Source organism: Coenobita brevimanus, chromosome 44, assembly GCF_032717465.1.
Source record: "Coenobita brevimanus isolate Jiangsu-jjx chromosome 44, ASM3271746v2, whole genome shotgun sequence".
Taxonomy (NCBI): Eukaryota; Metazoa; Arthropoda; class Malacostraca; order Decapoda; family Coenobitidae; genus Coenobita; species Coenobita brevimanus.
This window is the reverse complement of record NC_136997.1, coordinates 7,876,674-7,903,019: the sequence shown is the minus strand read 5'-3', so window position 1 is coordinate 7,903,019 and position 26,346 is coordinate 7,876,674. Positions and strand designations below refer to the sequence as shown.

Here is a 26,346-nt window from a genome sequence, read left to right as displayed (position 1 = left end):
CTTTGGCGTGCCTTTCTGTGCAAAGGCAACTTTCCCTCGAAAGGAACCCTCTGATACCATAGACAATCAAATTAGTTTTATGAAAATACGCTTCAGAAACGTTTGCCACTCACAAAGCAGCATTTCGCATCAGCTGATGGAGGTAGACAATATGTCAAGTGAGGGTGAAATGCAGTATTTCCGCTTTCGTAGTGATATTTTGTGGGAAGGGCGAATAAAAATGAGCTGGGATTCGATCTCACTGGCTTCGAAACTATACGTGGAACCCATAACTCATTGCACAAAATAAAGGTACGGTGTATTCATGTCTGTTCCTTCAATAAAACCTTAACCCGTTACGTCCCGAGCAATTTCGCACCTCCGACACCCCCCAATCCAGAGGTATTTTCGAAAAAAAAAAAAAATTTAAACCTCCACTTTTGGTGAGAAACATCGAAAATTCATAGAGAAATCGCTCACCTGAGGTTTAAAATACTCGATCCAGGTAGGAGTACCTCCTTACCTTACAGGGTTTTCTATCAGGCTAGCTGCAAAGAAAACGAGTTCTATGGGAGGATAACTATTTCACACCACTCATAAATGGTATTTATTTATTTACTTGGTACGAATTTATATGTAGTACGAGAGTATATTGGTTTTCAAACAGTAATATAGGCAATATAAGCATTGTTTCACTCACTAACTCATCACCACACCTGACCTTTTTTTGCCACATTACCTGATCATCATTTCTGACTGCTTCTTCCTCTAATGCTATGTAAAGTTTGTCCTCCACATTGTCATCGACTGGGGAATCACTTTGGCCCTGAATGTCTTTACTGGCCAGGTCACTGGTAACAGGTGAATTGCCGAGACAATGGCATGCAGGGGGAGGGGGGAGGTTATGCGGTGTCAGGCATTGTCCCTGCCTGGCATCTTGTAGAGGAATAGAGGAATGTGTCCCGTGTATACGTACGAAAAATCATGCGCGAAAATTGAAAATTGTGCAAATTATGAACCTTGCAATTGTGCAACATACCAGTATGTTGTCGGGACTGGCAAATAAAAAATGTTGCAATGTATCCATACATCGATGGGACGCCTCGGTTTAAACATTTACCTAACACACACACGCACACACACACGACCACACACACACACACACTGATATACATATATATATATATATATATATATATATATATATATATATATATATATATATAGGATGGAACTGGGCATTTTCAAAATTTAATAAAGAAGGGAACCAAACGGTTGGGACCTATGAGCTTCGCGACTATGAGCAGACAGGCGGAGGGCGGTACGCCTAGCACCCTTCCAGCAAAATCCCTCACACAAGAAGTCTGAGAGCCAATGGGATGTACATACATACACACACACACACACACACACACACACACACACACACACACACACACACATATCTATATATATATCTATATATATATATATATATATATATATATATATATATATATATATATATATATATATACAGGAATGTACAGTCGTTTAAACATTTGAAAGTTTAATATGGTTTTTCAGAAAATTTGATTGATTGGACAAAGATTAAAATGGTATGGTGAAAAAGTCTGATTAAAATGGTATTCGATTCTGGAAGTTTGAAATTTTCATCAGTTTTAAAACTTTTTTGCTGTGTGTGTGTACAGTATGTGTGTATGTGTGTGTGCGCCCCGGCCGCGCATGTACATGCACGTGTGTGAGCGTTTTCAATGAAGCATGTGAATTTCATGGTGTATATTTGAGTTTCTTGTGCTTCTTTTATAACTACAAAAAGATACTGCCACTTTCCAATAATTTTCCGCTAAAAATATTATGATTAGATGCTAAATAAGTAATGAAGCACCTGACAATCCTGCTTTGATAGCCTACCACCTCATGTCATGTGAGCAACGAGTGCAGGGTTGCCAACTCCGCGGTTTTACCGCGGAATCGGAATAGTTTCGACGGCCTGCCGTGGGTAAATTTGGGGAGTCGCGGGTTTGCGGTTTTTGGGCTGTTTCCAGCGTGCTTCTGTCGCTTCCTAAATCTCTTTCAGTTATCGAAAATGAACGTCAAAAATGTAAACCGGAACATCAATTTGTTAGATATAATTGAATAAATTACTGATTCTGGCGTGCCCGGTGCAGGCGTGACAGTACGTGAGTAGGTTGGTCGATGGTTTCACAAAACGTATAGCCTCAATCTTTGTTCACAGTTTCCCAGTAAAATGGACTGGAGACTGGATGCAATCAAACAGCCACGTATATTTGACGACATTTTTGGGCTGCTTTCCGCGGGAAATGCCCAGGGGTTGGCAACCCTGAACGAGCGTCTCGCAGTGCAGGGGCGGCTACTGAATTGGCAGGTAGAAGTATTTCACGCTCCATGTAACTGTGCTGTACGTAAGTATAATTAAAGCTTATAAGTATAATATTGGTTAATGGTTGCAGTGAGGAACTGAGTGTTAGTGTAGCTTAGGACTCTTTGAAGAAGGCAGTAGAACTGGAAATTGTGAAGCTGTTAGGCCTAGGACTAGGCCTACTAGCTTTCAGGGTGCTACCTGTCAAGGCCAGTGTACTGTATATGTATATGATATATTTTGGAGAGCCTAAGTAGCTTATGCAATTTACTAAGCTATGCACTGATAGGTTATTCAAAGTAGGCTAGGTATTTATGAAGAAAATGTGTCAACTGGTAATGACCATTTTCTTCAACAGTAACCTTCAAGCAACTTTTACTCTACACTTCTGTCGCAAATGACTTTCAGTTTTAGGGTAGGTTAGGTTAGGTTAGTATAAGAGTTTTTTTTTTTTTCATTTGCGAAAGAAGTGTATCGAGTAATAGTTGTGTTGAAGGTTACTGTTGAAGAAAATAGTAATCAGTTGACGCCTTTTCTTTATAATTACCGTAGGCTAGGTCTATGCATACTTCAAACCCTAGTCGGCCTACTGTGATGCTAACTAGTTTATGGTAAATGCATGACCGTTAACCCTAGACAGCATTAAATAATAAAGAACTGGCCTAGGCATAATCCTTGTATCAATCAATCAATCAATCATTTCCTGTGGCACCCTCGGGGATGCATAGGGCCTCGATGAACTCACACCACCACATCCTATCTTGTGCTAACTCCTCAAGATCTCCCCAACACTCATCTCCAGCTTCCCGTCTCATTGTCCTCACCCACGTCTCTTTTGGCCTTCCTCTACCTCTCCTACCAAGTGCCACTCCTTGTATAATATGGCAATATATCGGATATTTACATAGCCTAGGGCCTAGGCTATTAAGGATTTTGTATTACAGGTTAGTCTGTGTGTTATATTGCATTGTCAGTTAGGCTAAGCTTTTACTTTATCCCACAGAGTCTATATCTATACAGTATCTATATCGAATTATCAATATCTAAATGATTTATCTCTCTCTCTCTCTCTCTCTCTCTCTCTCTCTCTCTCTCTCTCTCTCTCTCTCTCTCTATATATATATATATATATATATATATATATATATATATATATATATATATATATAGCGGTAAAATTTCAGAAAAGGTCCCACAAGGAATTTTTCATCTAACCTTGGTGGTTCCAGTGGTTTTTGATGTGATTCGTTCGAATTTGACCTTCATTTCTATCGCAAGTCACTGGTTTTGGACTTAGACCATAGCTATCTTGCTCTCCCCCCCCCCCGATAGTGGGGAGCGCTGAATGACTTGTTTGAACTTTTATTGCTCCTTAAACTCAACAACTTTTCGTGGGCAGATTAAAGTCTCCTTCTTCCATTTCAAGAGAGTACCTATTCTTGTACATGTATAGTGGTTGTGGCCCCTGTGGTACAGTGGTAAAGTGTGCGTTTTCGTGCATGGGAGAACGAGGGTTCGCGCCCCCCAAGTTATAAAAAAAATACTTTCGGAGCGTTGTTCCAGCCACGAACTGCTTTGGCGGACATAAGGGGTGCTGTGGTTGAACAAGTGTCACATACCATATAGTATGCTTGCACCCAGTCGGCTTGCATGGGCCGATTACACTTGGTTCACAGACTACACACACATTCAATGCCACTCCCACACTACGATTATTACACTTACAAGCACCTCTCAATCTACATACAATCTACCATACAGCCTAAGCCACTTGGTAGAGATACAAAGGCTGTATCGTCCCCACTTTGGTCGGGATAGGCCGGTCCTGCAGTAGGCACTCAAACGGCTGCTGCTGATGATGATAATGGTTGTAATTTGTTATGAACCAGAGTGGCAAAGGAGTGTAAAGAATGCAAGCATGATAAAGTGTAAGAATATATTTATACACTAAGATATGGTATTTCATATCCTCTATTCCATACAGCTCAAAAGTTTAAGTTTTAAAAAAGTTTAAAAAAGTACAAAAAAATAGTTTGAAAATACGATTAAACTTTGATTAAAAGGGTGCTTGAAAAAGTTTGATTGATTTCGCTTTTCTTTAAAAAATAGTTACTGTTTCCTAGACTTACTGGAAAACCAAGAGCTGCAGCCCTAGGGAGAGAAATTAGGAATTAGGATGAGAGAAAGACCAATGGTACTGGATTTCAGTTCCAGGCCGAATTTTCCTTGATTTTGTTTGCCTTGTAGCTCACAGGCCCAACTACAACAGCAGATCTATCTCATCACATGCAAATTTTCTTAATACTGTATCTTCTCTGCCAAAAGTGATTCAGAATAATTAGGATAAGTTAATTTAGCTTGCATTCAGGTGGAATAACCAAGGTTGAAATTTGGGGGGTAAAAATGTAGTTTTGAACAACAGGATCCTAAACTGACCTAACCTATCAAATCCTTGGCTATCCAAATCTAACCTACCGTATTAAAAGCGTACTTGTGAGGAAACCTGCCATGGATGGATTTTCCGCTGCTGCATGTTAGAGTTGGTGGTCTTTGCACCTGCAGGTTTGGGACTATACCCTCAACTCAATGAGGATTTGGCTTGAAGCTGAAGGGATATAAAGTGACTGACCAAATGATGATGATGATGATGACTTGGGAGTGACAGTAGCCGAGATGGTGGCTGTAGTGCCTGCAGTGGTCTTAAGTGTTCTTGTAGCAGTATAGCCCTATTAGGGTCAGACAGGACTCTTTTGGTACTAAGGGAAGGGTGGGGGGAATCTCCTCTTAAAATGTGGTCTGGAAATGTTATCGTTCCTTGAGTGAGATCGCTGCTGGTAGGACACGCCCTCTACCCCAGTGGTGGTGGCTTGATGAGAGGGTGGTGGTAGGTTCCCACCAATGTGATGTTGGCCTCAAGAGTCATTATTTCGTCCATTGCCATGTAAATTATGGTCATATCGTTAAACAAGACTAATTTTATGGTCGATTACATCTTACAGTCAAGCCTGGAGGAGGTGAAAGGTGGAAATTAAATCAGTTAACAAGTGAACAAGTTGGGTGAGGATGGAAGACTGCATTGTTGCAAGTGCTGAATGATCAGCTCTTAGCAGAGTAATTAATATTCAAAGCCTCTTATATTTTGCTAATGTACTTAGAGGAGATCACCATCAGCAATTATAACAGTTTATTCGTTATTTTGTCTGTACCCTTACATATTACTTATTTTGTAATTGTAGACTCTTGTGTCGCTTATATCTATCATTCACCACAATTTTTTCTACCTGTACTCTGCTGTGTAAACACTGCCGCCCCAAGATGCACATAGATGCTTTGAATTTGGACGTCAGTAGGGATGGGCCAAAGAATCGAGGAAAATCAGAGCAGACGGTTTCTATTGTCATTGTCAATGGAATCATCTGAACTGCTTCCGGAAATGATTTTCAGGAGAAAATAAATACTGTCATTAACAGGAAGCAGAACAGCTCCATGAACACACTCCCAGACAGTATAATAATTTAAATGCTTTAATCTGAGACTGATAACACGAGAACCAAAAAACGTTGTTTATTCTGAACTTCTTAAGTAGGTAATAGATCTGCTAATAAATAACTTTATAATAATATATTTTGTAAACAAACTCTTACAGAAACATAAATTTTTATAACTAAGCCTACAGTGCAAATCTCTGTTAAACAGATATATATATATATATATATATATATATATATATATATATATATATATATAGATAGATAGATAGATAGATAGATAGATATACATATATGTATATTTTTATTAAATATCTTCCACTCATATCTGAAACATATGCTAATGCCGATCATTGTGATAAAGAATCTGGAATCGATTCTTGCCATGCGCCAGCTGCAAGCAGAGGACTTCCCCATTATGTATCTAACTTCGACTCAAAGTCAGTGCGTGTCAACAATGCTATTTAGCCAGGACTGATTGGCACACCCAACCAATGGCTTCAATTTGGTTCTCTTACCATAACTAGCAACAAATGGCACATGTTACTGGCAATGTTTGGCATCTTACTCACTCTTGCTGTAGTTCACTGTAATATTGGCAAAATCACTGAAGAAGAATCGGTTCTCGCATTTTGACACTTATCGTAAGGTAGCTCACTAGAATTACAGGAATCAATGCCAGATTATTCCAGTGGACATATGTGGATTAACTGAGACTAAATGGTGAGCTGAGAGTGTGAGAGAGTGGGAGAATGGATGAGGTATAAGCTCAGGAACAGGTGAGAAAGACAGGGCAAAAGAGGGTGTATGTACTGTTATGTGCCACAGATGGAAGGAAAATATAAGAGAATATGGATCAGTTAGTTCAAGGATTGTGTGGGTAAGATTGAAAGTGGGAATACAAACGTGTGTGTGTGTGTGTGTGTGTGTGTGTGTGTGTGTGTGTGTGTGTGTGTGTGTGTGTGTGTGTGTGTGTGTGTGTGTGTGTGAGCGCGCGCGCTAACACAAGATAGTGCAAGAAGAGTGAGAGAAGAGTTCTGGGCAAATGTGGATGCATACATGGAAAAGTTTGAAAGGAATGAGAATGTTTTTGATTGGAGATATGGATGGAAAAGTAGGGAATGTGAAGGTGGATGCAATAGTTGGTGAGTGGGGTGTGCCTGCAGAATGGATAAGAATGGCAGTGCTCTAGTTGACATTTGTGCAGGGAGGGAGGGTTGGTGATAGCCAATATCCTCTTTAGGCACAAAATGATCCACAGATATGTGTGGTGGGTGATAAGAAGGGTGGGTGGTGAGCTAAATGAAAGGAAAACAATGACTGAGAATGTGTTGCTGGATGACAGAATGAGAAGGTATGTAATGGATACAAGAGCATACAGAGGTTGGGGGGTGTGCGTTCTAATCACCACTTATTGGTGGTGAAAGTCGAGGTCCAAGTACAATGGGGTAATAGAAGCAGGGAGGGACAGGAGGAAATAGTCTATAGAGGGAGGGTAGAAAGGTTGCAAGAGGATGGAAAAAAAGGGAAAATATAAGAGAGAAGTGGGAGAGCGATTGGGTAAATATGATTTGGGGCAGATGATTGAGGTGGAAGGTGTGTGCAAGATTCTCACGGAAGAAATCTGTGCAGTGTGTGAGGTGGTCCGTGGAATGAAGAGAAGACGAAAGGCGATGCAAGGAAATGCATGGTGGAATGAAGAGGTGAGGCAAGCTGTGGTGCAAAAGAAAAAAAAAAAAAGCATATAGTGAGTGGATGGGAAGCAGAGGCATGGAGGAAGTCGAGACACGGAAGAGTTATATGTAGCGAGGATGAGAGATGTGAAAAGATAAGTAAATGAGAGTAAGAAGAGCGGATGAGGAATTTGGAAGGAAAATGGAGGGAATGTAAGAAAATGTTCTGGTAGGAGGTAAAGAGACTTAGACATGGTGATAAAAATGTTTATAGGGGAGTGAGGGATAAAAATGGTAGATTGATTGTGGAGAAGAAAGAGAAAGTGAGCACATGGAGAGAACACTTTAACGGGCTGTTAAACATAGAGAGTGAGGGTAATGCTAGTATAAGTGGCTGGGGAATGGCTGAGAGAAGGAGGGTTGTGAGAAGGGAGGAAAGGATCAGTAGGATGGAAGCAGTGGAAGCAATGAAGAAAGTTAAAATGAGGAAAGCCCCAGAAATTAATGGAGTGTGTGGTGAAATGATGCAACATCGGAGAGAGCTAGCAGCAGAATGGTTATGGAAGATGTGCAGATTGGCCTGTGACAATGGTAGAGTTCCAGAGTATTGGAAGTCCGGTATGATTATTTCCCTATACAAAGGAAAAGGGGAAAAAGAAGTGTGTGGTAATCATTGCGGCACCTGTCTTTTTAGCGAAACAGGCAAAATATATGGCAGGATCTTTACTGATTGTCCTAGAGAAATAATAGAGGAATTAGTTGGAGAAGAACAGGGAGGTTATAGGAAGGGAAGAGGTTGTGTAGATCAGATATTCATACCTAGGTCTTTAGTGGAAAAGTTACTAGTGAAGGAAAAGACGTTGTATGAGGCCTTCATGGATTTGGAGAAAGCATATAACAAAGTGGATTGACAGGAATGTGGAAAATACTAAGAATATATGGAGTAAATAGAAAGCTGTTGAATGCTGTGAACAGTATGTACGAGGGTGCTAAGGCTGCAGTGCGTGTGGATAGTGTACTGACTGAATGTTTCTGTCTGAATGTTGACTTGAAACACGGATGTGTCATGTCTCCATGGTTGTTCAATTTGTATGTAGATGGGATTATAAAAGAGATACAAGGCAGAGCGGTGGATGTTGGAGCGGCCCTAATGTGGGAGGGAAGCGTTTTAAACTTCCTCTATTGTTGTTTGCAGATGATACTGTATTGTTAGGGAAGATTAAGGGGAACTGCAAGGCTTGGCGAATGAGTTTGGGAGAGTGTAAAAGAAACGGAACCTAAAGGTGACAGTAGGGAAGAGCAAAGTTATGGTCTTCGAGAGATATGAAGTCTCTGAATGTAGAGTATAATGAGGCTGGATGACGAGGAAATAGAATAAATGAGTTCATTTAGGTACTTGAGTAATGTGATGAGTAAAGGTGTAAGTTTGGAGGATGAAATACTTGAAAGGATTCAACAGGGAAGAAACATGGCTGATTCGTTGAAAGTAGGGATAAGAAATAGGGAAGTGAGCATGGAAGTAAAAAAGTCACTACCTGATCGTACTGTGATACGAACTCTAACGTATGGAAGTGAAGCCTGGACTTCGTTAGAAGGACATAGGTCAAGAGTGAGAGCAGTGGAAATATGAGTTGTTTCAGAGGAGCATGTGGAGTTATATGGAGAGACAGACTGACAAATGTGGAAGTGAAGAAGCGTTGTGGTGTGGATGTGACTGTGACAGATAGCGTTAGGAAAAAGACACTGAGGTGGTTTGGCCATGTGAAGATGATGGAGGGCCAGAGAATAAGGAGGAGAGTGTATGTGAGTGAGGTAGAGGAGGGGGGAGTGGGAGGAGGAGACCGAGGAATAGATGGAGGGATGTAGTGGGGAGGTATATGAGAAAGGGGGGTATGAGCTGGGGGAAGGTCAGTGAAATGGCGGGGGACAGAGCGACATGGAGGCGATTCGCTTGTGGCCACCCCTTATGGGATTAAGGCGTCTGACAATAGATAGATAAATAGAAAGATTCTAGGATTGACTGTTTCCCAGTCCAAGATGTCAGATTACTTGCGTTTAACCCACTAGGAATGATGAATATTTCCCCTGCTGTATATTAGGCACAAAGGCAGGGAAGCGTATCTTCCCCAGCATCTGACGTCCATCTTCTTTGGCGTGGGGCTCAAACGGTGAAAAGTGCATTAAAAATTACCTAATCGGAACTGACTTTTAAAAATCCAGGAACTTTCTTGACACCTTGAACATCAGGGGACTTTTCTATACAATTTCTTTCCCATAGACATAGCTACCTTTTTATGAAATGTCATGAGACATGAAAATGCTTAATTTCCACACGAATACCTCAAAAATAGAACACGTCGAGAGAGAGAGAGAGAGAGAGAGAGAGAGAGAGAGAGAGTAGACGTACTTAAGTGAAATACTGTATTCATAAAAGCTATTTTCCTCTGCAACAGTAAAATTCAATAGTCCAAATAATTTTGAAGATATGAGAGTTATTTAGTTGTGTGGACATGCTTGTGTTAAATGCCTATGCACTATGCGAACAAAGCGCCTCGGACCCGGACGGACCATACGTTGACGACTAAGGAACGGACGAAGGACATTCTTAGGGTGGGAACGTGGAATGTGAGAGGAGCGAATGATGAAGTGAAAGAGAGAGAGATTGTTCAGGTGCTTGAGGATGCAAAAGTGGATATACGTGGATTGACTGAAACTAAATGGAAAGGTGAAAGGGTGAGAGAATGGGATTATGGTTCAGGTATATGTGCGGGAGTCAGTGAGAATGAGAGGGCAAGAGAGGGAGTATGTCTGATGATAAGCAAGAAGTGGAAGGAGAGTATAAGAGAGTATGGAACAGTGGGTGCAAGGATTGTATGGGTGAGGATGAAAGTAGGTATACAAGCGTGGGCGATTGTATGTGTGTATGCCCCGACAGAGGATCGAGTGGCAAGAGTGAAAGATGAGTTTTGGGCGAGTGTAGAAGCGTGTATGGAAAAGTTTGAGAGGAGCGATAGAGTGCTGTTGATTGGAGACATGAATGGCAAAGTTGGGAATGTACGAGTGGATGGAGTGGTTGGTCAGTGGGGTGTGCCAGCTGATGTAGATGGGAATGGAAGTGCTTTGGTGGACATCTGTGCTTGTAAGGGATTGGCAATAGCCAACACCTACTTTCGGCATAAGATGATCCACCGGTATACATGGAGAATAATGAGGAGGATGGATGGTGAACTCGTTGAACGAAAGGCAATGATAGACTACGTGTGTGTGGATGAGCGAATGAGAAGACAAGTGTTGGATGCAAGAGTGTGGAGAGGGTGGGGGAATGGAGTCTCGGACCATCACTTAGTGATGGCCAAGGTAGAGCTGCAAAGAAAGTGGCTGAGGAGACGAAGAGGAAGACAGGAGGAAGCAACTCCTGTGAGAAGAGTGGAGAAATTGCAAGATAGTGAGAAAATGACAGAGTATAAGAGCATAGTGGAAGAAAGACTGGGAAGGTATGAGCTAGAGCAGATGGAAGGGGTGGAAGACGTATGTAAGATATTCACGGAGGAGATAGGCGCAGAGTGTGAGGCGGTTTATGGAGTGAGGAGGAGATGCAAGGGTGTGCAAGGGACAGCATGGTGGAATGATGAGGTGAAACGAGCTGTGGAACAAAAGAAGAAGGCATATACTGAATGGTTAGCGAGTAGAGGTAGGGGAGAAGATGAGAGAGAGAAGAGAGAGGTATATGTGAGCAGGAGAAGGGAGGTTAAGAGACTGGTGAAGGAGAGTAAGAAGAAAGTGGATGAAGAGTTTGGGAGGAATCTGAGTGTGAAATGGAGGGAGAGTAAGAAATTGTTTTGGAAGGAGGTAAAGAAAGTAAGGCAGTGTGAAAGGGGAAATAGCAGGGGAGTGAAAGATAGGAATAATAGATTGTTGGTGGAGAAGGGAGAGAAACTGAAGAGATGGAAGGAGCACTTTGAGGATTTGTTGAATGTGGAGAGTGAGAACAGTGCGAGTATAAGTGGTTGGGGAATGGCTGGGAGAAGAAGAGATGAGAGGAGGGAGGAAGAGATCAGTATGGCGGAGGTCGTGGAAGCGATGAAGAATATTAAGTTGGGAAAGGCCCCAGGAATTGATGGAGTGTGTGGTGAAATGCTTAGGTATGGGGGTGAGATTGTTGTGGAGTGGATATGGAAGTTGTGTAGATTGGCTTGGGAAGAGGGAAGGGTTCCAGAGGACTGGAAATCAGGTATAATTGTTCCTTTATACAAAGGAAAAGAAGAGAGAGAAGTATGTGGTAACCATAGGGGTATTTGCCTACTTAGTGTGACTGGTAAAATATATGGTAGAATACTCATTGATAGGGTTAGGCATATGACAGAGGAGCTAGTTGGAGAAGAACAAGGGGGATTTAGGAAGGGAAAAGGGTGTGTAGATCAGATATTTGTTCTAAGATGTTCAGTGGACAAGTATCTAGAGAAGGGAAGGAAAGTGTATGCTGCCTTCATGGACTTGGAGAAAGCTTATGACAGAATAGATAGGCAAGGTATGTGGAAGGTATTAAGAATATATGGAGTGGAGGGGAAATTGTTGAGTGCTGTGAAGAGTATGTACGAGGGAGCTAGGGCTACGGTGCGAATGGATGGTGAACTGAGTGAGTTCTTTGATCTCAAGGTGGGACTGAAACAGGGTTGTGTGATGTCTCCATGGCTGTTTAATATATACATGGATGGGGTTGTAAAGGAGGTGCAGGGTAGGGCAGTGGATGTGGGGGTGGCTCTAATGAATGAGGGTGAGATTTGGAAGCTTCCGGTGTTGCTGTTTGCTGATGATACAGTGCTGTTGAGTGAAGATGAATGGGAGTTGCAAGGTTTGGTGAATGAATTTGGGACAGTGTGTAGGAGGAGGAATCTGAAAGTTAATGTAAACAAAAGTAAAGTTATGGTTTTTGAGAGGAATGAAGTCACAGAGTGTGCAATGAGGTTGGATGGTGAGGATATGGAGAATGTGAGTGCATTCAATTACTTGGGTAGTGTGATGAGTAAGGATGGAACTTTGGGGGATGAAGTGCGTGAAAGGGTACAGCAGGGAAGGAAGGTTGTTGGTACACTGAGAGCAGTGATGAGAAATAGGGAGGTGAGTATGGAAGTTAAGAAGTCACTGCATGATAGTATTGTGATCCCTACCCTGACGTATGGAAGCGAGGCATGGACCTTACAAGAGGGGAACAAGTCAAGAGTGAGAGCAGTGGAAATGAGTTACTTGAGAGAAGCATGTGGAGTGACGTGGAGGGACAGGTTGACGAATGAAGAAGTGAAGGAACGCTGTGGGGTGGATGTGGATGTGGTTGAGAAGATTAGGAGAAATACACTGAGGTGGTTTGGACATGTGGAGAGAATGGAGAATGAAAGACTGACTAAGAGGGTGTATGTAGGTGAGGTGGAGGGAGGGAGAGGGAGGGGTAGACCGAGGATGAGGTGGAGGGATGGAGTTGAGAGGTATATGAGGGAGGGGGGGGGTGAGTTGGAGGGAGGGTAGTCAAATGGTGGGTGACAGAGCGACTTGGAGGTGTTTTGTCTGCGGCCACCCTTTGCGGGATTAGGGCGTCGGGCTATAGATAGAAAGATAGACTATTTTGCTTCCGTGTGGTTGTCACCTATAGATTGTTGATAAGTATTTTCTTATTACAAAATCATGAAGTACAAGTATTTACAAAGAGCATGGAGAAAATTGATGTTTATAATTATGATAAAGGAGAACCAGACAATATGAGACTTGAAAAGAGGTATCACAAATGGCAATGACACTACGCGGGGTGACCCACATACAGGGCTCCGCTTCCACTCAAGGTCGATTTCTCATATGTTGTGGGGAAACCTCAGCTGATGTTATCAGTAACTATCCTGTATAATTCTTTTATTTCCTCCTCTCACTGCCACAACCCCACCCACACTAGCCGACTGATCCGTCCCTACAGCACACTATGATACAGCCACATGAGTTCTTCTGGAACGCTCTATATGGGCCACCCTGTATTTTGGTGTCTAAAAAGCGAAAAGCTCCTGATTTTCCCTCAATTCCGTACCGTCGTCTTCTGAGGTATGGACATGAATGAGACACTAAGGGAACGAAGAAGTAGCGAGAAAGACAATGCAACAAATAGATGTGAATTTACCCTAGTGGCTATGGAGCAATAACAATTTTACAAATTGTAGCTTTCCGTCAGTATAATACTAAAGAAATATATTTGTTTTTAATTGTGAATCGTAACGTACAACATTTTACGAAGAACATGAACAATACAAGATGTGTATATGATAAACAGAATTAGGGAATATAAAGCTTGAAAACTGTTACTGCGAATATCACTGGCATTGTATTTTATTGTCCCAAACATGTGCAGAACCACAGTATTCCCGCTCGCCCTCAAACACACGATTTTGGTGTATAGTACTGACTAAAAGACATTATGAAAACGCTGATGGGACAAACGAAAATGATACAAAGCCAGTATTTGTGGACAAATATAAGTTTGAAGAAAAAAGTATTGATGCACATTGAAGAATTGTTTATAAACCATTTACTCAGTTTTTCTTTCATATACAAGTCTTTGAAAGGAATATGTTTTCCATACTGCATTATAAATAGCAACTCTGTACTAAGCGTTGAAACCAAGCTGGGTGATTTTATTGGACGATTAAGTAGAAATGGAGAATGAGGTTGATAAGCTACAGAGAGTGCCACTGACGATTTATTTTGGTGTATAAAACTTTTTCATGATCTTTCTTTTTCACTGAAGTGGTTTATCACGATATTTGTATAAAACCTGTAAGGTTACAAGAGGAAATGAGTGAGGTGGTAAATGAAATAAGTCAGTCTCATATTGCAACTAATAACAGACGTACTGGACTGAAGGAGAGCTATGCTGTTATGAACCTTACATTCACAATTTTTCCTGTTGGAGGTATGGATAAGTATTTTTTTTTTTCTGTTTTCAGACGACTGCCTTTTCGGAAAACAATGAAGTAACCCAACATTTACTCTGTGAGTTCATATGAAATGGAAGAGAGAGAGAGAGAGAGAGAGAGAGAGAGAGAGAGAGAGAACATATCTAAACAAATATTAGTACATTAGCACCTTTTTCCAGGGTTTCATGCTTTGTGTGTGTGTGTGTGTGTGTGTGTGCGCTGGAAGTATGAGAGCATGTGACTGCGTTACTACCCCGATACTCATCAAGGAATGCTCCATCCTTCTCACCTTGTTCTCAAGCCTACAAACTATTTTTTTTCTTTATTAATATGAGGAAGTCACATAAAATACTAACATTACATGTGAATATTTCTATATATTTTTTATAATTTTCGTGTTGGCCATGGCCAAAACCTGGGGGAGGCGGTGGCTCAGTTGGTAGAGAGGTGGCCTGCGTTCTACCGGACCCAGATTCAAATCCCCGCTGGGACAGGGAACAGTTTAAGAATTTGAATTTCATGTAATGCAGACTTTGCCGATCTACCAGACGACCCGCCGACATGTCGTAAAAATACCCCCGCTAATACCAATACACCAGTCCTGTATGAGACAGCCCTAGCATGTATTCAATATGGACGGTAGGTGTTAGCGCCAAAGTGGTGACATGTAGAGGTGCATGATATGTAGGAGGACTACTGGGCCTTGAGAGCAGACTGTGAAACCTATGCCCAGAGTCGAGCACATAAAAAAGAATATATATATAAATATACATATATATTCTTCACCATGGCTCAGTATAAAGGGGGTCGTTGGACAAATTCTGCAACAAAACACTTTCTCTCACAACACTTTTCCTAATTTACTGCACAATGGACATTTCAGTGCACTGAATTATCAAAGAAAATTACACGAGGGACAATTTTCTACAGGTTATGCCACTTACTGTAGTTGCATATCATGTGTATTTTAATTGTCCAGGGAGCTCACTTCTCTCTTGCATGTGTGCATGGGTTAGACTTATTGCCCTCGGAGTTGGGTAACGATGCTGTTACGTTAAAAATAACACTGAAGCCCTTCATTTTTCTGGTGTCTTACCACAAAAAATCATTCTCTAGTTGGCGTGGCATTAAACTTTCAAGCACGCTGACAAACTGGAACTTGACCTATTAAAAAAAAATAAAAATGCACAGTTGTACTCTTAACTTTTTAAAAATGCCACTCGGTCGTCTTCAGTATTCTGGGGTTTAAATATTGACTGACTAACTACTCCAGACAATATCTGCATAAACTGACACGGTGTATATCCAGTCCAGCTCACGCATGTGCCTGCACATAAATAACACTCCGAAATCATAAACTTGCTGTACAGTGCTGCATACTTTATTGAATAATTATAAGTATTCATGCCAATATTTGACATTTACAAGCCTCAACACACATGCAAATTATAATATACTCCTTGAAGAGCACAACTCCGCCAGAACTTTAAGGTGAGTAAGTAAATGCTTGAGGTAAATTGGACACTGACGAGTACCTCGATTGTACAACCTTATTTTCCGCATAAGGTTTTACTGTAATGTGAAAAAAAAAAAAAAAAAAGATTCTTGTTAAGTTGGCCAAGCAGATAGGGGAGAGGTTAACAGTACAACAGCAATGAACACACCACAAATTTGAGATGAAACATACCTCAGATAATTAGTGTGTTTTGATAACTACTTTTGTTGTCAGTATGGTAAACGTGATATAAATGGGTGCTTCTTTCGTGTTTGCTGTGCATAACAGTAAAACCATAGTTTACGTAGGAGAATGCTAGGCCGATAAAGGGTGCGATATGGGTTTCATTCCTGCTACTGCAACATAATTTTACGCGGTACGGGTAAATATCGTGCTCAGTAAAGGGGAATTTTATTTTGGCTGACAACAGACAAGTTTATCCATCACATGAAAACTTCTTTGCTACGGGGTGAAACATGGTTTATATTTTGAGCAGAGGAAGCTTTCTTTACAAAATACATTTCCAGCCAGGCTGCATAATTTTTGGTAAATACGCTATGCTCTAAAGTATAGGTTGTTCTTCTGACTAACATCTGCAGACTCTATGCAAAAAGTAGATTATCTATCCGTCTATTGCCATATGCCTTAATCCCGTAACGGGTGGCCACAAACAAATCGCCTCCATGCCGTCCTGTCCCCCGCCATTTCATTGTCCTGCTCCCAGCTCACACACCCCTCTCTCATATACCTCTCCACTCCATCCCTCCATCTCATCTTTGGTCTCCCCCCCCCCTCCAACCCTGCACACCACTCTGTACATACACTTTCCTCGTCAGTCTCTCGCTCTGCATCCTCTCCACATGTCCAAACCACCTCAGTGTGTTTCTCCTAACGCTTCCTATCACATCCACATCCACATCACAAAGCCCCTTCCCTTCCTCATTTGTCAGTCTGTCTCTCCATGTGACTTCACATGCTCCTCTCAAACAGCTCATTTCCACTGCTTTCACTCTTGATTTCTGTCCCTCCAACAAGGCCCAAGCTTCACTTCCATACGTTAGAGTTGACATCACAGTACTGTCATGTAGTAGTTTTTTTTTTTATTTATTCTTTTTTTTTATGGTAGACGGGGGCTCCCATCATCCACCCACGTAGTATAGTGATACTTTGTTTTTAGGGTAGCTCTCCATTGATTGGCTGGCCAAATGATTTCTTGTAAACCTGGAGAGCATTTACAATGGTGGGTTGTAACCTTATAACCTACCAACACGTGTTCCCTACGTGACGACAAGTGGGTTGGCGGAGGGTTAGTGCCCCTCACGGAAAACAACTAACTAAAAATTCGAACAAAGTTGATTATATTACTCATAAATTTGACACTGTAAGGTGGAAAATGGTCCAAATTACTTTCTTCAACACTGTTTTTTGCTATACCAGTAGCATTTATCTCCTGATTAATTTTTCCACCGACAGTGATCCTTATGGAAAATAACCTTCGCATCACAGAACAAGGCAAGTTCTAGTGCTCCATAGAAGGAACATTCATATATACGACATATGCATCTTCTATTTAACAGTGAAGAATTCAAGGCCTCTTACCCCCTGAACTCCCGTCCTCCCGCCAGCCTTTACTCCAGGCCAACCCAAACCATTTCTTCAAAATACACAGGCACTCACCATCCTCCCTCTCGCTCCAGGTAACAAACGAATTTTGTCGAATCTGTTTATTCACTGTGGTTGCGAGTTCAGATCTAGAGGAGGTCGCAGGACAGAGCCAAATATACACATTTACGTCGGATGATGTTTTTTTTTAATATAGGAAACAATAACTTTATTAAACAATTTATGTGATATATTCATATTATCAGTCAAACCTTCACAGTTGATATTACCACCACTATACCCATTAGCATAAGACTTGAGCTGAAGGAATTTCTGCGACAGAAACTCATACTAGGCAAGTGTTGTGCTCTTGAAGGCAACACTGCCAGATACATGGGTTGGCTGGAAGATGGTGATCGTACCCCTTGCCACAATAATACCTATCTACTTTTACCTTATCTAAGCTAATTTTTACACACACACACACACACACACACACACACACTAACACACATGGATGATTAATGAATATAACATCCAGGACACACACACACACACACACACACACACACACACACTAACACACATGGATGATTAATGAATATAACATCCAGGACACACACACACACACACACACACACACACACACACACACACACACACACACACACACACACACACACACACACACTAACACACATGGATGATTAATGAATATAACATCCAGCACACACACACACACACACACACACACACACACACACGTTTTATGAAAATAACATCAAACGCACGCGTACTCAGAGTGTTTTATGAATATAACATGAAGCACACGCACACAAATGGATGTTTTATGAATATAACATCAAGTGCGCGCACACACACACACACACACACACACACACACACACACACACACACACACACACACACTCGCTGGTGCAGTGGTAACGCTCTCGCTTGCCAACTGGTGGACGGGAGTTCACGCCTCGCTCAGGTTGCGAAAAGTTTCACTGACGAAGTGGGTGGTTACTGTCCCCCTTGAGCAAGGGGACGGGTGTGTGCGTGTGTGAAGGTCACAGCCTTGCCCTTAGATCGGACTATATGAGCTCTCAGCTCCCTTCCGGGAGGGTAAAAGCTGACCATCACGACCATCAAGTGATCCTGACCGACCCGGTGAATTACACACACACACACACACACAGTGCGAGTGTGTGTGTGTGTGTGTGTGTGTGTGTGTGTGTGTTTTATATTCACAAAATATGCATGCGTCGGCCTTGGTCACCTAATGGCGGCTCTCCATGCTGCTCTATCTCTGGCAGCCTCCGTATTCAGTCCCTAATCCCTGAGGTCATACTCAGTGACGTAGTTCCACTTTTTTTTTTTTTTGTCAGCCTCTCACAACCCTACCCCTAACACTGAAACTTCTCACTTTCTGCACACAGTTGTCATCCCCATCCTTTTCACATGCCAGACCATCTCAATTTACCTCTCCTCATTACAACACCAATACACACTAGTCCCATCCTACCTCTTAACTCTTCCATCATAAGCATAACCCCAACCCCCCAGGCCTTGCACTCAAAGATACACTGCACATCCACCTGATCATTGTCATATCTGTACGTCTGAGCCTGCGAATATCCTCTTCCTTTACTGCCCAGGTCTCACTACCATACAACATTATACTCCTAACACATGCCTTATACAAAGATCTCTTAACATGGAGCGAATGCCCTCTCGATGTCAGGAGAGGCACCAACTCCCTTAACTTCTTTCAACCGCTCCTCAGTCTAGCCACAGAGCCAACTCCAGCCTCACCTCCACCACATAACATGTTTCCCAATTTAACAAAACTCTACCACATACTCGAGAGACTAAACAGCAAGATCAATCCTTTCATGCATGACAATCTTTACTGCATTCCCCAATACACCGAACGCATGGAGTCAGTATTATCTTGCAGCCAACCTCTAATACCACCTAAACTCTCATGCACCCACTTATCACAAACACTACACAAGATGGAATTACTTCCCTCCCCCTTGTGACAAAAACAGCACATGGCCATTCTCCCACTTCTTTGACAGTACCTCCACCAGCCCTAGATACCGTCATTTTCTTCTTTTTTTTTTTTTACTCTGAAGTCTTTCTCCCCCACACCATCTTTCCACTTACCGTACAGTATCTTTCCTCCTCCTTCCTTCCATTCTATGCAATCAATACCACATCATAATTTTACATACAACGTCCCCCACGGGAGTCAATTTCAGAAGTCTCGAGACAGGGCTTTAAGCACCATGATAAACAAGGGACTCAAGACTGACCCCTGATGCACACCAACATTCACGAAAAACTCATTCAAATCTCTATTCGCTCTTACTTGGGTGTGAGCACCCACACACACAGCTGTAACCACTCTAACCAGCGACTCCTCAATCTCATTCTTTCTCTTTGCCCACTTCACCTCCATAGGGACTCTGTCAAGGCCTTATTCAAATCTTACAATAACAAAGTACAACTCCCTTTTCTTTCCTATCTATTTTCCTGAGACTCGAATAATGAATATGGCATCAGAGGTCCCTTTACCTTGCATAAACCCAAACAGCATCTCATCATTAACCAATTTCTTTAATCATACCTTCTAGAATTCTCTCCATTACCTTCATTATCTGGACCAGAAGCTTTTATGCCCTTATAATCTCCTCTTTCCAGGGCATCACCCTTTCCCTTGTACACATTTACAGTCACAGTCTTCAGCCAATCATCTGGGACAACACACTCATATATAATAGTATTTTTCAAGTCAGTTACTAGCCTCACGCCTGTATCTATTGAGGCCTTCTGAATATCAGCAGTCAACCCATACAGACCTGCTGCCTTCCTCACCTGCATCGTACATATTGCCCTGTCCACAGTAGCATCATCATTCAAGGGCCAAGGACCAAACAATGGATCTGGTGACTCCAAACCTTCCCTGTTCCAGTCAAACACATCAGCAACAGGTTATAAATCTCTCTCCATGCCTCTTTAATATCCCCACTGTTCACCACTACCTTTCCTTCATCATTCTTACACACTGCGCACCGATGATATCCCTATTTTTGCTTTTCATCTGATTTGTCATCTTAAATATCATATCCTTCCTTTCCTCACTATTTAGGTTATCCACAAAAGTCTCTGAGACTCAGATTTTGCCTTGCATACCTCTTTTCTAGCCCTCAGTTTGGCAGCCAAGTATTGCTCTTTATTACCATCTCTTTCTAATCCCTGGAAAAGACTTTTTTCTTCTTAACTGTAGTTTCAACACCCTCATCCCACCACCAAGTTACTTTATGTCTTGGGAGGCCCTTTGTCCATCCACACACTGAATCAGTACCTCTCAGGAGGTTGTCCTTGAGAGCTCTCTACTGTTCATTAACATTTATATCAATAGCTGCCTGTTCAGCCACCCCTCTATTCATCATTTACAGGTTGATTTTTCAACTTCCATAATTTCCCCCTAGCTGCATAGGTCCTCTTTTTCATCATCCACTCCTTAAGCACCAAGTCACATATCAGTATTTTGTGTTGCTGCTCACACTCCTCGCTCCCTATAACTTTAACATCCCTCACCAACCTCTTATCAGCCCTCCTGACCAGCCAATAGTCTATCTGGCTACTATTTCACACTGGATCTTTTTTATTATAAAATGAGGGTTTCACACAGTCATGCTTATTGCCCCCCCAGACTCGAGTATCCTTTCCCCTTCCTCAGTTCCCGCACCATATATGCATCCCCTATGTACCTTTTCATATCCTTGAGAGGCTTCACCTACATGACCATTTAATTCCCTCCCAAAACTCGAATCTCATCATCCCCCATACCATTCACCACACTTATTAAGCGATCCCAGATTATATCTCCTTCTACATCATCCAAGCCAGCCTGTGAAGCATACCCCGATATAAATGAAAATGTGACCTTTCCGAACAATATTTCCACGACTGTTATCTCTTCATTCACTCTCATTACATTCATGATATATACCATCTATTTCTCCGTAACCAGCACACCCACTTCACCATATCCATCTACCCTTCCCTGCTAAACTATCTAGTATCGACAACCCTTACCAGCATTCATTCTCACTGATCGTCCCCTATATCCAACCTCCTGCACACAGCCAACACCCACCCACCTCCTACTCCTCGCCTCGACCACTTCCCCTTTTGTACCCCTCAAACTACCCACATTCCAAAATGCCACTCTGATCCCCTTGGGAGATTTAGCATCAGCAGGCTTAAGCTTCTCATTTTCAGCGAGTCTTTTTTTTTTTTTTTCTTTTAATAAACAGAGGGAATGACAGACTACAGGCCCCACCCGCCCGCACAGTCCCAAGTCGAGGCATGGGACCCGGGACCCATAACCCACCAGCCGTGACCAGGACAGTTGCAGGGACATGCTCCTAGCATGACTTGACACTTTCGTTCCTAGCATGATTTGGCACTGTAACTCCCCCACATTATACACCCAATGATGGGGCAGCCTCCGGGTGCGCTACTCCCAGTTTCGGGTCCCTCTCTTGGGAGGAAGTGGCAGCCTGGGAACCGCAATGCCCTGTACCCTCAGCACAGATCCCAGCCCCGTTCCATTCCGGCAACAAAAACTACGTTGGCGGAGGCCGGCCACGCTTCCCCTCAATAGTTTCACCACTAGCTTGGGGGGGGGGGGAAGAGACTTTGGCGTATGCCCTTGCTGGCGTCAATCCTTGTGACGTAGTGGGGTACGTTGTGTGATATGTAAATCACATGTAGAGTAATGCATGAGATAGAGGAAAGTGTTTGGGAGAGTATGTTGGTCTACTCTTCATGTTAGTGTTGCATCAAAAAGATCAACAAAGGGGGATAGTCAGGCATTTTGGTAACTTATGAAACAGGAACTCATGGTATGCTAACAGGTGAAATAGATAATATTACTCCACATACTGTACATATACAGATTAACAAGAAATTCACCAGCTAACGAATGAGTATTCTGATGTGAAAATGTTGGCTTGGTAAGGAATTTATAATGACATGGCAAAAACTTCCCCATATCACTTACGATACTGCATAATGAAATACACTGTGCCAAGAAGAGAGCATGTTCGAAGTCTACAATTTTATCCCTTTATAAATGTGAAGCTACAGAACCTGGTGAAATATTTCTGGCCTATCTGATGGAGCCAGTATTCCGTGGACTTGAATGATGTGTGAATGAAAACGTGGCCCATTGAACTGGGCAAACTTAAGCTGTCTAGACGTTGCTACTTTTCACCCTGCCCTAGGATGGGAAAGGAGATCCGGATGATGATGATGATGATGATGATGATGATGATATAAAAGAATTTTGCCATAAAGTACACAATCATCCATAACAGTAACATATAAGGCAAAAATGTACTATGTACACTTAGTGCAGTCTATAAAATGTTTTACAGAATTTATATATAGCTTGCAACAACGGCGAATCCTATTCTCTCAAGTAAGGTTAGTGCTGGTGATATATACGTTAGGCAATGGAACGGTGCAGGTGAGACGGTGCAGACGAAATAACTGGGAGATCATGTCCAGCAGAGAATGAGTGTCTTATTCTAACTGAAAAGGGGAAGAATGCATACAAATTGAGACAGACTGAGTGTAGTTACTACAGGAACATCATGAAGGATTTTAATTGATGAAGGATGAGAGCTGGGGTCCCACTGGATACAAACAACTGGTTAAATAAGCGTTTTAGCTAAACAACTTATACAACAACTGCTGTCAAGAACAAGTTAGGTAACAGATCACAAAGGAACACAAGATGAGATCTGAAAATGAACGGTTAGTTTTTTTATGACATAGAGAAAAAAAAGTGGGGGTTGTGTCTGTGTGGTCTGTCACCTGGAAAGCGATACCAATGGGGTCACTGACGTGATGGAGTCTGTGAACGAGGAACGCCAGTGCTGACGAAATCACCACCGTGGTGCCAAACACCAAACCCCAAGTTAATGGGGAAAAGGGATAAAGGATGTTCCTCCACTGGGGTAATGGTTGAGGTACCTCCAGAATGATTCCAAAACTGGTTTCCCAATATGGGTAGGTCCAATCAAAGTCACTGATTGCGTCAGCAGTAATGTCCTGTGCATTGATCACTAGATCTTTCCCTTTATACATCAGCTCACCAAACATTCCGTCCCATGTCCCATTCTTTTTGGCACCCCACACTGAGTCGTTCGTTTCGATGTATACCATCTGAAAGTTAAGTTTATTGGCTATAATCTGTGCAGCATCTGAGTTTGCTCCCGTACAACTACCTTCTTTGTTCAAATAAAGGAATGGTTGATCATGGCACACCATTGGCACCTTCAGAACTTGACCTCCAAAATCGTTGAAGCGAGGAGGAAAGAGTGCCTGCCGGCTGTGAAATTTATCAGGACTCCAGACTCCCATGGGTGTCTTGATGACAGACCGACCCAGTTTCTCGTGGTTTACTGGTCTGGAGGTGTAGACGAAGAGGCGGGTGTGGCCGGCCTGGACTGCTGGCTGGAGGAGGAGGATGAACCTGGAGCGCTGGACGACAGTCTGGCTAAGGACGGTGGTGGTGTTGAGGTGCGGGTCCAGGCAAAAAAGGATGAGGTAACTGGGGTTCCAGTGTTTGTTGTCTGCCAGGTGAAGAAGGAAAGAGGGGGGGTCGTGCTGAAAGAGGAGGATGGCAGTGAGGAAGGAGCCTTGGGTATGGTGGGCTGGATGGTTGGTGTGGAAAATCGAATGTTGGGTGGCGAGGAGGACTGGCGTGTGGTAGGCTCCAGCTGCCGACATCACCCGGTCCACGTCCAACAGGGACTGAGTGTAATTGTCCGTGATCAGCAGGAGGTCGTGGCCTCCTAGTGACCCCGATACCAGCGTTGTAAGAGCGTCCTGAAACAGTAATCCCCCCTCTGGAGGAAGGAATGTTTTAATAGAGTGGTATTAGTACAATCATGTAGTGGGGAAATATTTCATTTATGGCACTAAAGCAACAGCAATCCATTATAAAATGAAAAATCTGAATAACATACCGGAAGTGGTACATGAATGTGATTTAAATTGTAGGCGTCCATGTGGTTCACTTGTTATATAAATGAATTAACATAATTTATTGAGTGCATACAGTGAATACTTGGTTACAGATGATAAGGCTTTGTATGGTGTTGCATGGGTGTCAACTATTAAAACTATAGGAGCAGTTCTGAAGGACTATGAGAGCTCAAGTTACAAAGGAAGAGAATAATTAGAAGTAGTTGGCTAGACAGTAGGAAGAGAAACTCATGCAGTGGCCCTTGACATTTCTGAAGCTTTTGACAGAGTGTAGCACTGCTCCTTTGTGTCCAAACTCCCTTGCAATGGCCTGTATCATATTTGATTCCTCTGATTTCTTCATATCTCAGCGACAGAATTATGAAAGTAGATGCTGTATATTCCAATTTTCACTCGATTAATACCGGTGTGCCACAAGGATCAGTTCTGGGTCCAACCCTATTCCTAATTCAAAATTATGATCTCTTATCTGCCACCCACAATCCCATCCATTCATAAGCAGATGACTCAACACTTCACATTTTATTCACATTTAGACACCCATTCACAAAGTATAAGCAGTCTGCATAGATTAAAACTTCTCTAAGATCACAGAATGGGGGCAAGATAACACTGTCTCATTTAAAGCAAATATATACAAATTGCTAATAGACAGATATTGCCTGATTCCTATTTTACCTTCAATGCTACTAATATTCCTATCACTAAAAGTATTGAAATTCTCGGTATTTCACTTAACAATGCCCTTACCTGAACCTCTCACGTTAGATCACCTGCTAAAACTGCTTCAAAGAAAATTGGATTATTGTACCGAGTTCGTAACTTCTTCACTGACGAGCAGTTAGCTATAATTTAAGTGAGTCATTTGCGCTCTCAGTTCGAATATTGCTCACTCTTGTGCAATGCATGTGGAGAGGTTGCGCCACACAACCACAAAATTCGGATCAAAGATGGTAGAATTATTAATAACCCTGCCGTTACAAATGAACTACCGCCTCTAGAAGTAAGTAGGAATGTTGCCTCCCTTCCATTATTTTTCAGTTACTTTTATAGCAAATACTCATATGATGTTGCATCCATTGTGCCACCTATCTACTCCTTCCCCCGTGTTACACGGGCATTTCGTAGTGCTCATGACTAAACTGTCACACTGCCATATTGCAGAACTTCTGCCTATCAGAATTCTTTTATTCTCCGAGCTGCATCTCTGAAACTCGTTTCCCCAGAGTGGTTTCCCCCCAGATTTAACCTAAGACTGTTCAAGTCCAACCACTCAGTGGAGGACACCTGTAATCTGGTGTATGGATTATTTTTGTATTCTTTTGTTTTGGTTCCTCTGGTCTGTTATTTAAAAAAGAAAAACAGAGCATTGGTATTTCTGGTGTTAGGGTGTTCTGCTCAGATGTCATTCCTGTGCCTGCATAAATGGGCAATAGAAAAAAGTAATAAATCATTATCGTGACAAGTCTGCTAAGGTTAGGCGGAGATACAGTATTTGCCCAGTTACTTACTGTTGTTACAACCCCAGGCTCCTCGGAACGTGATCCCAGCAAACTCTAGGCCCCTGTCTCTTCTACTAGGTACTTACAGAAGCCTTTTGTTAAGGTTATGTTAAAGGATTGTCTGGGAGGTAGTACTGCGGCGCATGCCGCGAGTATGCGTATTGTAGCGTAATCAGATCTGCATTGCAGTGTGGGTA

At 42.2% G+C, this 26,346-nt stretch overlaps 1 protein-coding gene across 1 annotated transcript in view; it reads right to left on the bottom strand.

Moving 5' to 3' along the window:
• Positions 1–24,966, bottom strand: part of LOC145397960 (glutamate receptor ionotropic, delta-2-like) — a 167,430-nt gene extending 142,464 nt beyond the window's left edge. The window contains exons 1-2 of the mRNA XM_080270936.1: positions 24,876–24,966; positions 23,472–24,508 (exon numbers count right to left, since the gene is read on the bottom strand). Of these exons, the coding sequence (XP_080127062.1) occupies positions 23,472–24,508; positions 24,876–24,966 (1,128 nt within the window). The remainder of the gene's footprint in view (positions 1–23,471; positions 24,509–24,875) is intronic.
• Between the last annotated feature and the right edge of the window lie 1,380 nt (positions 24,967–26,346).